Genomic DNA, 16,313 nt, shown 5'->3' with positions numbered 1-16,313 from the left:
AAAGGCTTTATGATGAGTGCAAGCCATTCAAAGAGTTATGTAATATTGTGACTTTCAAGCAAGTAAAACTTACCTCGTTGCTGGAGAGAGGCAGATAACCAAAGTAATCTTGAGGCAAGTAATCTGGCGATATAAATTCATGTAAGGCCTTCACATTTTGTCCATGAAAATAAAGCTGAAAATTATTTTTAAAAAAATGAGTGGAAAATTATTCTTTTTAGGCAGATAAGAAAGAATATATTGTCTAAATGAAAACAGACATAAAATGTCAATTTAAAAATATTTGGCAATATTTTCAATGTATGTGTTCCAATTCATATTGTCAGTGAATGTGAGGCTGAGGTGTTTTAGTGTTGGATTCTCAGGAAAGATACTTTCAGCTATGACAATTGGTGATAGGAAAGGTTTTTTTAAAGGAAGGGAACATAGTTCTGACAGCATGTAATTCTATTAAAAGCTGGAGATTATTTTTTAGGGATTCAGCCATTGCTTTGTTTGTGTAGGCAATTAATTTTCCTTCATACTGGGAACAGAGCATAGTGTCATCAGCAGATATATTTATCTCAGATGCAATTGATGAAGATCAGGATTTATAAAGGTTCAAGTATCCAACCTGAACTCTAAGGCCCGCATTGATGTGGCATTGTTTGAATGTATGGCCATCGAGAATGACATGGATCTTTCTTTTATCTGAATACACTGCGACCAGTAATAATGGCTTTCTAATAAAAAGTTACATTTAGTCATCATTCTGTTAACCAATTTCAACCATTTCTTAACCATAATTCTGATGCATTATGATAACATTATTGGATTGACTTACATTTTGTTTCATTTTACTTCAGTTCAAGTTGTCAGAAATCAAGGGAGCTAACTCGATCTCTATATGAGATACATAGATATTTGAATATTCCATTAAAGTTCTCCTTTACATCTCAAACACCGAGTTAATAAAGAAGTTGGGAACATAATCTTCCTCTCCCCAATTGACCATTAAAATATGTTACAATATATCTTTCCTGTGCTCTCTTGGTATTATCGGATTTCAGGACAAGAATTTATGTAGTCTGGTGGAGTATCCAGCTTTGTGTTGTTACTTGAGTTAACACCATTCTCTGTAAAAGACAGTGTGGGTTAGCCATATCGAGCAGATCTGGATTGGGTCATAAATACCATTTGACTTTTAATATTTAGTTAGGGTTTACTTGCCAGGAAAAATATCCTCATGTCAGGTTTTCCTGACAAATCCCTGTACAGAGTGACCTCGAGAATAGCATTTATAGGTATTCAAGTTTCTCTTCAGTATTGTAATGCTACATGTGAATGAAGGCAGTCTCGGAAAGACTTGAAATGACTCAGCTGAAGATAACCTCAAGCAGTGGCACAAATGATAGAGTTTTATGGAAAAAATATCTTTGCCATCAATGAGGAATCCACATCGGATGTTAAAGGGAAGAAGAAATAATATGATCAAATTTCTGAAGATATTAATTAAATCTGGCAAAAAAAAAAAAAAAGGGCTAATTTAGTCACTGATGAAGGAGAATGAAGAGTAAAAAATAGAAATGCTTACCCTCTTTACAATTTTTTCCTTTAAAAATGGTCGGATGATAGAGAAAACAAAGTCAAACATGCTGGGTTCATTAATGTAATGGATTCCTTTGATTCTTAATGGGAAACATTCCTGCAGTTTTGAAATCAGTTAAAAAGAAATAAAAGAAAAGGAAAGAAAATCAATCAATAAAAATTAACATTTTCATGCAAACTATGTAAATCAGACTTTTTTTTAGTTATGGATGAGCCAAATGACTATAGTTTTTCTCCATCTCTCTTGAGTATTAGCCCAGTCTAATAATACTCCTGAAAACATTTATTTCTGAAGATTAATGTGAAATGAAAAATGAGCAATTATAAAAAATTTTAAATGCCATAATTGTCATTATCAGTTTTTCTTTTTTCTTTTAAAATTTTCTAAATTTGTAAACAAATGAAACATTTTCTTTTAATTTAAAAATTAAAAAATAAATTATTTTTTATTTATCTATATAGATAGCCACACTGATGACTAATAGAGATGATAAAACATGTCTGTGAATAAATATATTCTGTCTATCTGCTTCTATTTGTGTGTGTGTATATATATATATATATATATATATATATATATACACACACACACACACCACACACACACATACACTAGGTGCTTTCATTTCAAATGCCAAAAGATGGAATCAATTCACACTCATAAATTTTGTTTTTTATTTTGTTAATGTTTTATTTTTTACATATTTTTAATTTAGACAGACACCTAAATTTTCATTATACTGCATCTTACATGTGTTTCATTGGATAGCAGAAGATATTCTTTCCTTATATTTTATATTATTAAACAACTCATCAAGACAAATAGATATTCCTAAAAAAACAACAAAATTCCAGATATGAAGTGAAAACGGGGAAAAAAAAAGAATTTGGCGAATAAACTGAACTTATGTTAAATCTGTAAACAGAAATTTAGAACATTTACTTAAGGTATCCCCCCCTACACACACACAATAATAGAACTGCAAAATAATGTGGGTAATATCTTATGCCAGCCATTTCATCTCTTTCGTAACCTCTACACACAGTATTGTATGCACTTATTTCAAACTGATCAATAAAACTATATGTATATAGATTTCTAGTATCAATATCTTTTCCTCTTCTAAGCTCCACCTGCATGTCAAGCTTTTTATTATATTGAAAAGTTTCCATTTAAAGAATCTTTATATACTTCTTGGATCTATCTATATATATATATATATATATATATATTTTATTTTTTTTGCTATAATAATTAAATACCTACAGACACTAGTGTTTCATCCTTTCGGGATTCTTCAGTGCAGGGTGTCACGATTAACACCAGCCAAACGATTCGAACCCCACACCACGAGACATCTCTGGCTTGAAATATATATATATATATATATATATATATATATACACACACACACACGAGGAAAAGATATTGATGATAGAAAATATATACTGATGCATATAGATTTATTGATTAATTTGAAACAAGCCAATACAATAGCGTGTAAGGATTATGAAAGCTTTTTATGCCAGGCATTTCATATCGTTCATAACTCCTACACACTATATTCCCTTGTTTCAAATTGATCAATAAATCTATATGCATCAGTGTACAGTGTTTTTATTATCAATATCTTTTCCTCTTGTATCTAAGTTCCACATGCATGTTGTTCTTTTTATTATATCAAAAAGTCTCCATTTAAAGAATTCTTGGTCCTGGATATGACTTTAAACTATATCCAGTGGCGAAGCCCCAGCTTGTGGGATTTAGAGAGTGTGGAGCCACCCTTTAATTGGCATTGCTCCTAGGTCCACTCTGACCCGGAGTGGTAGTACCTGTTAGGGTCCCAACCATGGGTTAAATAGAAACCGACTTGAAAACAACAAATATATTCTATTAAAAAATTATTCTTCAAAATCTTTGGATTCGGCATTAAATAACCTGAAAAGGGTTGATATGCCGTAAAACAAAAACAATCAACCAACTAAAGAATTCTTATATACTTCTTTGATCCATTATATATATATTAAATTTAAAAGCGATAAAAAACGTGCATTTAAGTGGTGAGTCATTGTAGCTCAGTGGTAGGACACCAGACTGCAAATGCTAGTGTTATGTTTGATCCTAATCCATGCTGAGGATGGCTGAAAGCTAGAAACATGAATGTTCATGGGTATATCTTTTATGCATGAAAAAATATTTAATAATAAAAATATGTCCCATAATCAAATAAGGGGAGAATCATTTTTATATATATGAATAACAAAAAAAAGTGCTTATAGCTCTTTAAAAAAAAAAAAAAAAAAAAAAAAGCAAATGTAGCAAAATAATAAATAACAGCGTTTCAAAGCTATTGATATCACTTGAAAAACAATAACAAATCTTATATATATATATATATATATGAACAAATGATTAATAAAACATGTTAAAAGACATCTTGAAAAAGAGTTAAAAACATATTTAATTTTAAAAAAGGAAGCACAAGATAAGTGGATAGTCCTTAATCTGCGGAGTTTCAATAACCAAAATTCAAATAATAACCAGGGAGCTTCTCTAACTACACTGGTTAAAAAGCTTAACTCTGCCAATACCCACTTTTCAATTAAATGGACCATCCTAAAAAAAGATAAGTCTTACACTCCAGGATCTAAGTCTTGTCACCTCTGTACATCTGAAGCTATAACTATTATTACCTCCCCTCAAAGTAGTAATATAATAAACTCTAAAAACGAACTGATCTCCTATTGCAAACATATGTCCAAGTTTAAATAATTAATAGCTATGTAATTTCAAATTTATCATATGTCCAAGTTTAAATATGGTAAATTTGAAATTACATAGCTATTAATTTAACCCTTCAAATATATATCTTTTCCCATCAATTTTTTTTTTTTATCTTACCTTCTAAGCTTTTTATATTTTATATTTTGGCTGGTTTTCCATCTGCTGTCTCCGTTTTATGGTATAAGTATTCCTATTAATTAAATATATACATCAACCTACTCATTTTTATTCTATATATTTGTTTACTTATATTTTACTATATGCATTTACATACACATTTATTTGCCTTATTCCTGAGTTTGTAGATACTGGCCAGTCCCTCCCCTTAATTTGTATGTAAGTATGTATGTATGTTTTTGGATATGTGTATATATTTATGCATGCGTGTGTGTGTGTATTTGTATATATATGTATATATATGAGTGTGTGTGTTATTGTATATGTATACATATATGTATATGTATGTATATGCGTATGTACATGTATGTGTGCATTTGTGTGTCTGTATGTATGTGTGTGTGTATATATATATATATATATATGTATGTATATGTGTGTATATATGTATATATAGGTTTTTTTGGGTTTTTTTATAACTTTTTAATTTTCTATTTTTAATTTATTTACTTTCATTTTTTTTTTTTTTTTTTTTTTTAAATATAATAGACGCTCCATTTCATAAACTTAGCCATTTATTTGTTCTTCTGACCCGTGTTTCTTCATTTAATTCTGGGACTTTCATGTGCATATCTAAGTTGACATAATTATTAACGCTAACTTTCGCGCTTTTTGTCTGGGTCAGTTTGACCTTGCTTTTCAAATTTAAACTTTCACCGATTTTCATTTTTTTTTTTTTTTTTTAACCTTAATTTACTTGATTCCTCCAGCCTTGACAGACGTGTTTTAAATATTCTCTCCAGTGCTTTTTCTTTTAATGATTTGGAATTCATTCCATTTGCGATTTTTTCCAAGGAACTCTGCCTTTTGGATCATTTTGGACCATTTGGAATTTACCCATTGGATTGAAATTTTTAATTCGACCGTTTTGGATTTTACCATTCTTGGATTTTTTACCCTTCACCGGACTATCCATTCATGTGAAATCTTTTTATCATTTTTCTTTTACCTCCTATTCCCCTTACCTCACCCTTTTTTTTTTTTTTTAACCAAGTAAGATCTGTGACTTACTTGTAGTTTCATTAAATACTTTTATATGCTAAATCCGATCCGGCGTTTTGCTAATTCCTGCCCTCTGATGAGAAGGAGAGTATTTCTTCGAAACCCCGCGGATTAAGGACTATCCACTTATCTTGTGCTTCCTTTTTTAAAATTAAATATGTTTTTAACTCTTTTTCAAGATGTCTTTTAACATGTTTTATTAATCATTTGTTCATATTATAAGCTCTATTTCCTTTTCGGTTTTATTGAGCTTTTACATCTGGTTGAGATTACTTTACTTGTAAATATTAACTCTTTAATATTTATAATATATTTTAAGTTTACCATTTTGATTACCTTGGTAAACTTATTGTAATTTTTTTTTTTAATATATATATACACACACACACACACACTCTTTATTTGTTTTTACATAAGTAGTTATATGTCACCACACAGTCATGAGCATGTTTTGGTCAGCTAGTTAATAGTAACTAGAGACCTCTTCAGGCGATTCAGCTTATACGAAAGTGAAGTTTGCAATGAAAATATCAGGTCTTTCTTATCAATGGGAGTTAATATATCAGGAGGTTCCGTCAAATGTTGTGAAAAATAAGATTTGGTTGTATGGAAATAAGACCCAATAGATTTATTTATTTATATATATAAGTTGTCTGTGTGTGTTAGCATCAGATTTTAATAGTTGATCGCCTACTAAAACCAATGACATATTTGTAATCAGCAAAATTACTCAGGATGTTTTAGTCATAATTTGCATATATTTAGATCGGTTTACAGGGGGGGGGGTCATAAAACTGACCCCCAATTTGCTTCTTTCTCAAAATTCATATTTGATATGCATGAGATTTGAACCATACGTATTAAGAAATTAAGAAAGATTCACACAATTTCAAAACTATCCAAATGAAGTAGGTTTAGAAAGAGGTGCATCCAACTCTACTTTGAAATTTTTAAATATCTCTGATTTGCATTATATGTATTGTTTAACACTTTTGATGTGTTGGCATATTAAGGCATTTTAAACTTGGTACCCAGAACAAACAGTCTTTCACTTACCTGTATTAAAGAATTCAGTTTTTTGGCATATAAAGGAGACATGGCTTTGGCCTGGGCCCAACCAAAGTCTTTCATATCAATAATGGCAATTATGCCATTTACTTGAGTTTCTTCATCCTGGACAAACAAAAGAAAAGAAATGTAAGCATATTCTTTTTTTTTTTTTTTTTTTTTTTTTTTTTAAATCTAATGGTCTGTGCTAATACAGTCCACATTGTAATAGTTAATCCACACAAAATAAAAGCAAAACTTCAAATCCTAATTGATACTAATGAAATACTTAGTTTCATAATTAAGTTCAAATTAGGAATGCTCAGTTATTTCATTAAAATAAATCCAACAGATACATCACTCGCATTTAACTTTGTGTTAGTTTTAACATATTAAATTTCTTGTTGGATTTCTAATGTCAGACCCAAATGGCAATCCATCTAATATATCAATACTTTATTCAGACTAGCCAATTCTTTTTATTATTTTTGCTTTTCCTTTCTAAGTTATTGACATGAATATATTTTATTCCAGTTAAGCTTTTATGTAAATACTTATTACAGCTAAGAAAACTGTTGAAGTGAAGACATTTTTTCCTTATTCATCAAAACAGATCAAAAAGAAATTATCATATTCAATTACACAATTTCTTTCAAATGGAAAATTACCAATCAATGCGTATCAAAAAAATTCAGTTTTAAGTTCTTTTAACTTAAAAAATTTACTATATCTATGATTCCATATCCATACTTATTTAATTTTTCGTTGTTTTTTTTTTTATCACTGGTCATTTTCAAATTTTTACACTTTCAGTTGGATATTAAATTAATTTGTGACTGAGCTCAATTCATAAATTACTTTTACACTACGGACAAAGCTATATCATATGAATTGATCTTAATTTTTAAATTATATTTTATTTACAAAATAATATTTAAACATTAACTGCAAGAAATGCTGAACCAAAAAATTAAATTTATATTTTTGGATAACAATGTGGCATAACAGATAAAGTACTTGGTAAAACTCAGTTATAAATGACACTCTTCTGAAAGTTGAAAGTTTAACACTGATTGCTGTGTTTTATGACATATCAACCATTTGGGGTCATTCAATGACAAATGTAGACATTTTAGTAAAAACAAATGTTATTCTTTAAGTTCTTAACATCTTCAACTATTTATTCATGGTGTTTGCTTTAACTTAGTAATTTATGATTATCGGGACCTGTGGAAATTCGCAGACCTTTTCATATGTAATATATTGATGTTGGCATTTTGTGAATGTTCAGTGTAAACGGAGATGCCCTGATATTATTGTAGCTCTTTTGTTAAAACTGCAAAGCAAAAGTATTTATATAAGCTAATAGGGATGTCCGACATAGCCCTGTCATAAAATATGCTTAAATATGATATTTTAATTGTTGAAGATTGTGTATATATTATTATTATTATTATTATTATTATTATAATAGAGTCAATTTTCTATCAATTCTTATATATCATAAAGTTGTGATTTTAAAAATATATCCTTATGCCGGCCAGTCTGCTAGTATATCTATAAAAGGGTGGATGTCCAGAGGAAGGAATGGATTGGGCAGAGAAGAAAGTGAGGTGGGGAAGAAAAGATAGAAGTTTCAATAGAAATATGTTACACTTTTGCCATGGGCAATGCCGAGTAACCCTGCTAATGGTAACTCAAGGTGATTCTACACCACTCAAACTAGGACCTAACCATCGGATGCAGTTCTGTGTCATAAAGAGGACAGATTCTATTCTGAATAACAGTTTGTATGATTTAAAAACAGAACAGGATTACGGATCAAAAAGAACAAAAAAAAAAATGCACAAAAAAAAAAAAAAAAAAAAGAACACAACACAAGAAGCAAAAACCAAAAAAGGAAATCAATAAAGTAAATAAAGAAAAATAAAGAAAAAAATCAAAACAAACCTCAATTAATTTGGATAAAATGACAAACCAAGTTTTGTAATTATCAAATATTGGAAATTTATCTGGATGCCACTTTCCTGTAGGAAGAAAAAAATTATTTATATTAGAAACAAAAATTTATTGATACAAAACTAATAGTAAATATAATTTGTTGGATGACAACATGGCACACATGATCAACTGACTTGATTAGTTAATTTCCTAATAGCAAGAGTCAAGAATTATTTTGACTCTGTTTTCAAATTAGATAACTCGTTTTGAATAAAACAAATGAGATGAATAGTTGGTACTGATCCAAAAGCTAACTCAAGGTTGTGTTGGCATCTTCTGGCAGTTTATAGTAAACTACTGGAAAAGCATTGTTTTTATTGAGTGCTATTTGTGCAATGTTTTGGTCGGATTAGCCTTTGACCATCCTTAGGCATGCTGGTTGTTAACAAGGTATGTTGGTTGTTAATCAACATACCTGAGGACAGTCGAAGACTAATCCGACTGAAGATATGTGGGTTGTTAACCAACATGCCTGAGGACGGTCAAAAGCTAATCCGACCGAAATGTTGCACAACTAACACTCAACATGAGAACAATAGTCCAATCAATACAAGTAATATAAACAATCAACCCTCATCTAAAAAATTTAAGAACTTTAATGCTGGAAAAGCAGTCGGAAAAATCTGACAGCTGTCGGCAGACAATATTTTCATTAACAGGAAAAAGTCACTTATGACTAATATTATACTGATACTATACTTGAAAAAAAAAAAAAAATTGTTTTCATTATTACAAGAAAAAAAAAAGAAAACTGATTTTATTGAAACTTTTCTTGCAAAAAAAAAAAAAAAAAAAAATCTTAAATATTTTCCATAACAAGGAAGAAAAACTTGACTTTTGTTCAGTTATTTCTATATTTTTGCCTTCAAAAATATCTTTGAAACATTCATTGGAAAAAAAATTTTAATATAAATTTTGAGCAGTGTTTATGTGGTGTTTACAACCAACTGATCCGTTCATCCTCATGTGAAACAAAATAAAGATAGCAACAGAAAAGAGATGGCAGAGAAGGCGATACAACACTGCTACAAAGTCATGTTGAATCTCGGCTCATCATCATTTGTTTACGATTTGAGATTCAATGCGATGCCTCCATTCAGTCTGTAGGGGCAGCTGTGCACATAATTGTGAGGCAAGGGTTGTGCAATCCCAACCACACTTCTCCTGAATTGGCACTGTTTGAGTCCAGTGGGAAGGAGAAGTCCAGGATGACTGAAAAATTGCCGAAATAAGTGGAGAGCACATACAGCACCTGGAAGTCCCAAATGGTCACCCATTTAGTTCTGACCAGATGATCAAAATAGGGTGTTAATTTTTTCTGAAGTGGTTATTTGGTTGTTTGTTTGTTGTTTATTAGGGTTTTAGATTTTGTTATATAATCTTGTTTCTCTTAGGAATTTCAAGATATTGCCAGGATCCACTCCGTGAAAAAGATCTTTTAGACTACCTTCACAGTAGTACCTCATTCGTATCTGCTGGAGATCCACACAGTTTATCAGGATATGCTTCACTGTCAAAAGCTCATGACATGACACACAGAATGGGGCCTCTTCGCCTTTTAACAGGTACGAGTGAGTGATCCTGGTGTGTCCTATTTGAAGTCTTGTCATTACTGTTTCTTCTCTTCTTATCTTCTCCCAGCTAGAGGTCCCGCCCTCCGTTCTTTTCGCAAGGTTGGGCTTTACCTGCTGGAGCTTGTTATTCTTGCAGGCATTCCATGACTCCTGCCACTTGGAAGTGATGTATTTGTTGATTAGTGGTTTGTAATCAGTGTGAGGTACTTTTGTATTGCTGATATTCATTTTTAAAATTTTTTTGCTGCTGTATCAGCTTTTTCGTTGCCTTTGAGTCCTATGTGGCTGGGAATCCAGCAGAATACGGTGTCAGTGTTTTTGGAAAGGGAGGTGATTCTTTCCAGGAGGTTTATGATTAAGGGGTTGTTCAAGTTTTTATTTAATGACGTTAAGACTGAAAGTGAATCAGATAATATTAAGTATTTGTTTGACTTGGTTTTTTGGATGATGTCGAAAGCTAGGTCTATGGCTGTTGATTCAGCACTGAAAATTGAGCAGTCGTCTGGGAGACGTTTTTGTAGTATGTTGTTAGATATGGCTGCACTTCCAGCTTTGTTTAGTTCTTTGGAGCCATCTGTGTAGATGTGTGTCCAGTTTTGATATTGTTCTAATATATTATTGAAGTTATTTGTATAAGTTAGGGGATGTATGTTGGATTTAGAAGATTTTGTTACATTCTTAAGGTTTAAATTTACCGATGGCTGTTTAATTAGTTAAGGTGGAGATTTTGGTTTGAGAGAAACCTGGATTTCTGTGGTATCTATTTGGGCTTCTGTACGAAGGTCTTTTATACGTAGGCTGTATGGTTCAATAATATTTTCTCCCATTGAAGAAGTTTGCGTGTTGTGGGTGGAAAACACAATTCTTTGCAGGGTTTGATGGACATGATGAGAGTTTTAAGCAGTATTGAAGGGCTAGTTTTTTCCGTCTAAGTGTCAGTGGAGGTTCGTTAGATTCAGTGCATAGGCTTTCCACTGGTGAAGGGTCTGAGAGCCAGTCTTAAGCCTTGGTGGTGTATTGTGTTTAGTTCTTTTATATATGATTCTCTGGTTGCCCCATATATGAAGCATCCATAATCCAGCTTGGATCTTATTAAGGAACAGTATAGTTTAAGTAGTGTGGTTTTGTCAGTACCCCAGTCAGTGTGAGCTAGGACTTTGATCAGTTTAATGGCCTTGTGACATTTTGTTTTTAGATTTTTTATGTGAGGTATGAAGGTCAGTTTCCTGTCGTATATTAAGCCCACGTACTTGTGTTGTTCAATGACAGGGATGATATTGTTATCCAGTTTTAGGATAGGATCATGGCGAGTTCTTTGGAGTTTACAGAAATGGACGCATTTTGTTTTTTCTTTTGAGAATTTAAAACCATTTTCTGTGGCTCATTCGTTTATTTTATTTAGACAAAGTTGCAGTTTTCGTTCAGCTGTGGTCATGTATTTTGATTGGTAGCAGATGAGTAAGTCACCCACGTATAGGGCACAGTTAGTACCAGGGTTCATGTTTTCAATGATTTTATTTATTTTTATGTTGAAAAGGGTGACGGATAAGATGCTACCCTGAGGTACCCCCATTTCTTGTTCTTTTTGGGCTGAGAGCGTGTTGCCTAGTCTTACTTTGAAGCGTCTATTATTTAAGAGATTGCAAATGAATTCTGGCATTCTGCCCCTAAATCCAAGTTCATATAGGTCTTTTTTAATGCCATATTTCCAAGTAGTGTCATATACTTTTTATAGGTCGAAAAAGATTGTTATTAGGTGCTCTTTTCTGACAAAAGCTTCTCTGATGAATGTTTCTAATCCGATTAGGTGGTCGATGGGGCTTCTATATTTCCTGAAGTCTGATTGATATTCTGTTATCAGGTTTTTGCTTTCAAGATACCATGTTAGTCTTTTATTGACCATCCTTTCGAAGGTCTTGTATACGCAGCTGGTGAGGGCAATGGGTCGGTAATTTGTTGGATCTGAATGGTCTCTTTTTGGTTTAGGTATTGGAATTACTATGGCTTCTTTCCAGTTTTGGGGGATGTTATTGTTCATCCATATGTCATTGTATATTTGTAGAAGGTAGTTGAGAGATGGTTCTGGTAGGTTTTTTAGAAATTGATAGTGAATTTCGTCAGGGCCTACTGCTGTATCATAAGATTTTTGGATTGCCTCTTTTAGTTCTGTTCTGTTGAATGGTTGGTTGTAATGTTCTTCGTTTTTTGATTTGAAGTTAATTCTTTTCTTTTCTTCGTTCTGTTTTGGGGTTTGGAATTTCTTTGATTGGTTTTTTGATAAGGAGTTTATGGAGAATTGTTCAGCTAGTTTGTTTGCAATATTTTCTTTGTTAGTCATTTTTATGTTATTGCAAGTAAGGTGTTTGATTGGGTCTTTATTGTTTTTCCCAGATATTTTCCTTACCATCTCCCATACTTTTTGATTTTGGTGTTCTCATTTATTTTTGATAAAAAGTTTTTCCAGGTGTTCCTTTTTGCTTCTTTGATTTTTCTTGCTTTTGTTCTGCTGTTTTTAAATTGATCTACGTTTTCCTTAGTTGGATTCTTTTTAAATTTTCTTAGTTTGGCACGTCGCATTCTCACTGCTTCCTGGCATTCTTTGTTATACCATGGTTTGTTGACTTTTGTAGGGGGAGAACTTTTTGGTATGTTTTCTTTTGCAATGGAAAGGAGTGTATTGTTGAAATATATTATGTGATCCTCAGTCTGGGTTTTTGCTTCTGGTATCAGTCTAGATTTGCAGGAGTTTTGGAATTTTTCCCAGTTTGCCTTTTTTAAATTCCAACGGGAGGGTTTGTCGTCTGGTTCTGGGTTTTCGTTTTCTAGTATAATTGGGTAGTGTTCGCTTCCGCATGTATCATCATGTGTTTTCCAGTTGTAGTCCATAAATAGAGTTGGGTCGCAAATTGCTAAATCAATAGCTGAGAGAGTGCCTGTTGCTGGGTGTAGATATGTATTTTCTTTGGTGTTGAGTAGGCATAATTGATTTTGGTTAAGTAGCGTTTCGATTATTTTACCACGTTTGTCATTTCTTGTACTACCCCATAGTTCGTTGTGGCCGTTTAGGTCCCCCATTAGTATGAATGGTTTTGGTAGTTATTGGATTAGGGCATTTAGTTCAGTTTCTTTTATTCTTTCACATGGTGGGATGTATAGTGAACAGAATGTTATTGTTTTATGAAATGTTGTGGTTATTGCAACAACTTGCATGTTTTTTTAGGTTTATTTCACTGTGTGGGATGTTTTTGTTTATAAGTAGTGATGATCCTCCTGTAGCTATGTTTGAATTCTTGTTTATGTAGTTATATGAGCAGTAGTGTTTTATATTGTATTATCTTCTTTTAGGCGAGTTTCTTGTAGGGCAATTATAGCAGGGCAGAAAGTTTTTATAAGGAGTAATATTTCTTCAAAGTTGGGTTTTGTTCCTCTTATGTTCCATTGAATTATTTTATGAGCCATGGTTTGTCTTTTTCTGGTTTTGGACTATTGGTGTTTATGTCTACGTCCATAGTTTCGATGTTTCTTTGGGTGTTTCGGGTTTCAGATCGCGAATGGGGTCGCGGTGGGTGGTGGGATCCTGATCTAGAGGTTGAGCGGGATCTGTTTATTTTGCTTTTATTGGTAGCGGTCTTGTGGGGTTCTTTTGGGGTCTGTTTATTTTTTATGTCGTAGGGGTTGTTTCTATGGATGCTGTTGTTTGGAGTTTAATAGGTTTTTGTGGTAGAGTTTTAGTTTGGGGATTTTGTTTTATTTCGGTTATATTCTTTAAAAAATCTTTACTTTCTGTGATGGTTTGTTTCATGGTTTTTTTTAAGTCTTCTATTAGTTCTCTCATTTCGTTGAGTAATTTCATGAATACTTCAATTTGGGTGTTTGAGGGATTTGTTTTTGTTGTATTATTATTTGGTTCAAGGTTAGGCTGTGTATTTCTTTTTGTTATCTCAGAGTATTTTGTGTTTTCTGCTAGTTTACGGGCTTCTTGGAAACTTATGTTTTTGGTGTATTTTATTCTGAAAGTTTCTTTTTCTTTTTTTCCATTTTTCGCATTCCTTTGAGTTTGCGCTATGATTTTGATGGCAATTGATGCATTTTGGTGCGTTTTGACAATCAGTATGTGTTTCTCTGTCTTCGTATCTCATGCAAGTTGGTGGTCGTGTACATCGATCTTTATGGTGCCCGTATCGATGATAATTATGACACCTGAATGGGCTTGGTATGTAAATTTCAGTGTTTATTTTTTCATATCCTATTTTTATGTTGTTAGGTATTTGAGGAGTATCAAATGTTAATATGTAAGTGTTTGTGTTTATGATTTCGCCGGATCTTGTTTTTGTCTGAATTCTTTTGATATCAATGACATTTTGATTTTTAAGATTGTTTTTTGTTTCTTCTAAGGGGCACAGGGCTAGTTCGGGGCACCTGATTACACCTTTGCTAGTGTTCAACGTTCTGTGGGGGTAAGTTTTTATTTTTCGATCATCAAAAAGTTTCCATTTGTAAATTTCAGTTGCTTGTTTCTGGTTTGTTATTTCGATTAACAGTGTGCCATTTTTTTTGTTTGTTTTTTTTTACAGTTTTTGGTTTGATTCCTTTTGATAGTATTCTTTCTATTTTGAAAGGAGACATTTTTGTTATTTGTTCTCCTTCAATTGTTTCTATTACAAAAAATCTCGGGAAGGTTTGTTTGCTTATTTCAGTTTCTGAGTCTGAGCTAGTCAGATCAGAAACTTCTGAATGACTTCTTTTTTGAGGCTTATAGTGGGCCATTTTTGTAGTTCGTAATTTTTCTTCTCTCATGCTCCCCACCCACCCCGGAGCCCTGTATGGGGGGGGGGGACCCATTCGCCCCAACAGCAACAGGGATACACACGAGGTATACTCGTCTCCTTGGTGGACCTAAGCACCTGTAGTTCGTCCATTTTTACTAAAAACATTTTTTCAAAAGTCTCTTTTTACTAAGAATATTTGTTTTTCAGCCGTGATAAGTCCATTCGTCCAGCGAGTTGATTGACCATGAGCCATCACTTTCTAAATCTGTTTATTGTAAAAAGGTGGCGAGTGCGAGTGGATTTTCATGTTATGTTAGTCAGGTTTAGAGCTTGACGTGACCAGTCGATTGATTGGATCGGGCCCGTCCAACCGCCCGTCTAGCCCAGTACGAGGCCAAAGTGGAGCGTTGCAACTGATACCTTTGTTTTCCCTAGGTATCAGTTACTCAGCCACCAGGATCCCTTTCCTAGGCATTATGGGTCACCACCCACGGCCAACAGGTAACCCCATTGAGAGGTTTTTACTCTTTGCAGGGGGGCATATTCTTATGCCCCACCGACGGAGTTGGGTGGTAGGGATAGAAAAAGAAAGGAGAGTGAAAGGGGGGATGGGGTCTGTTGTTTTTGTTTTTTCACAAACATAATTAGGTTTTACAAAGGAGAATAGAAAACAAAAACAGAAAATCGATGTAGGTGCATTTTGTCTCAGGAAGCCAATAGACAGCCTGATCTGGTAGCACCAGAAAAAAAAAAAAAAAAGGAGTAAAGTTATTACTTGTTCTATGTTCCTTGCGACATACTCTTTTACAATGTGTTGGGTTTCGGATGTCTACATGTTAACGCGTGTGTAAGCATGTAACGATACACAGCATCTATTTTGTTGTTTTGATCGACCATATTAGCAACTGTGTGATCAGTCAGAAATAAACAAATCCATTTTATGGTTACATAAGGGTTTTTCTTAAAATTATATTGCTTTAAAGAACAAGTAGAAACAGTTTTATTTAAGACCATGATTAATGTAATACTCTCTTGCGATACCTTTTTGTGATATCTTGTAACAGAGCACATATGAGCTTGTGTGAAAATATCAGTAGCAGTTAAAGAATGGATGGCAAGCTATTATATTAGCAGCTGCAGCAGAAATTGAGCACATATGCAGATTGGCAAGTGTGCTCAAGCTTGTGTCTCAAGAAAAAGAAAAAAAAAGGACACCACACGGTCGAGAAGAAAAAAGTCGATGCCGAAGGAGACGGACATGTAAAGTGAAGGCAAGAATGGGCCACCTGTGGCCGGTGTGCGGTTGGAAGAAAAAGAAACGCAACCAGGTTAGATGGACATGTGGCAGTGAAAGACTAAGTCATATCGAGA

At 33.0% G+C, this 16,313-nt stretch overlaps 1 protein-coding gene across 3 annotated transcripts in view; it reads right to left on the bottom strand.

The window, feature by feature from the left end:
* Nucleotides 1–16,313, bottom strand: part of LOC145243911 (alpha-tocopherol transfer protein-like) — a 43,199-nt gene that overhangs the window by 10,610 nt on the left and 16,276 nt on the right. For all 3 annotated transcript variants that reach the window (XM_080107020.1, XM_080107021.1, XM_080107023.1), the window contains exons 4-7: nucleotides 8,549–8,625; nucleotides 6,608–6,724; nucleotides 1,574–1,684; nucleotides 74–175 (exon numbers count right to left, since the gene is read on the bottom strand). In XM_080107020.1, coding sequence (XP_079963146.1) covers nucleotides 74–175; nucleotides 1,574–1,684; nucleotides 6,608–6,724; nucleotides 8,549–8,625 — 407 coding nt within the window. The remainder of the gene's footprint in view (nucleotides 1–73; nucleotides 176–1,573; nucleotides 1,685–6,607; nucleotides 6,725–8,548; nucleotides 8,626–16,313) is intronic.

This window comes from Euprymna scolopes, chromosome 22, assembly GCF_053919585.1.
Source record: "Euprymna scolopes isolate OS-2025 chromosome 22, ASM5391958v1, whole genome shotgun sequence".
In the NCBI taxonomy this organism is placed as follows: Eukaryota; Metazoa; Mollusca; class Cephalopoda; order Sepiida; family Sepiolidae; genus Euprymna; species Euprymna scolopes.
The sequence above is the reverse complement of the archived record's forward strand: the minus strand, read 5'-3'. Positions and strand labels throughout refer to the sequence as shown.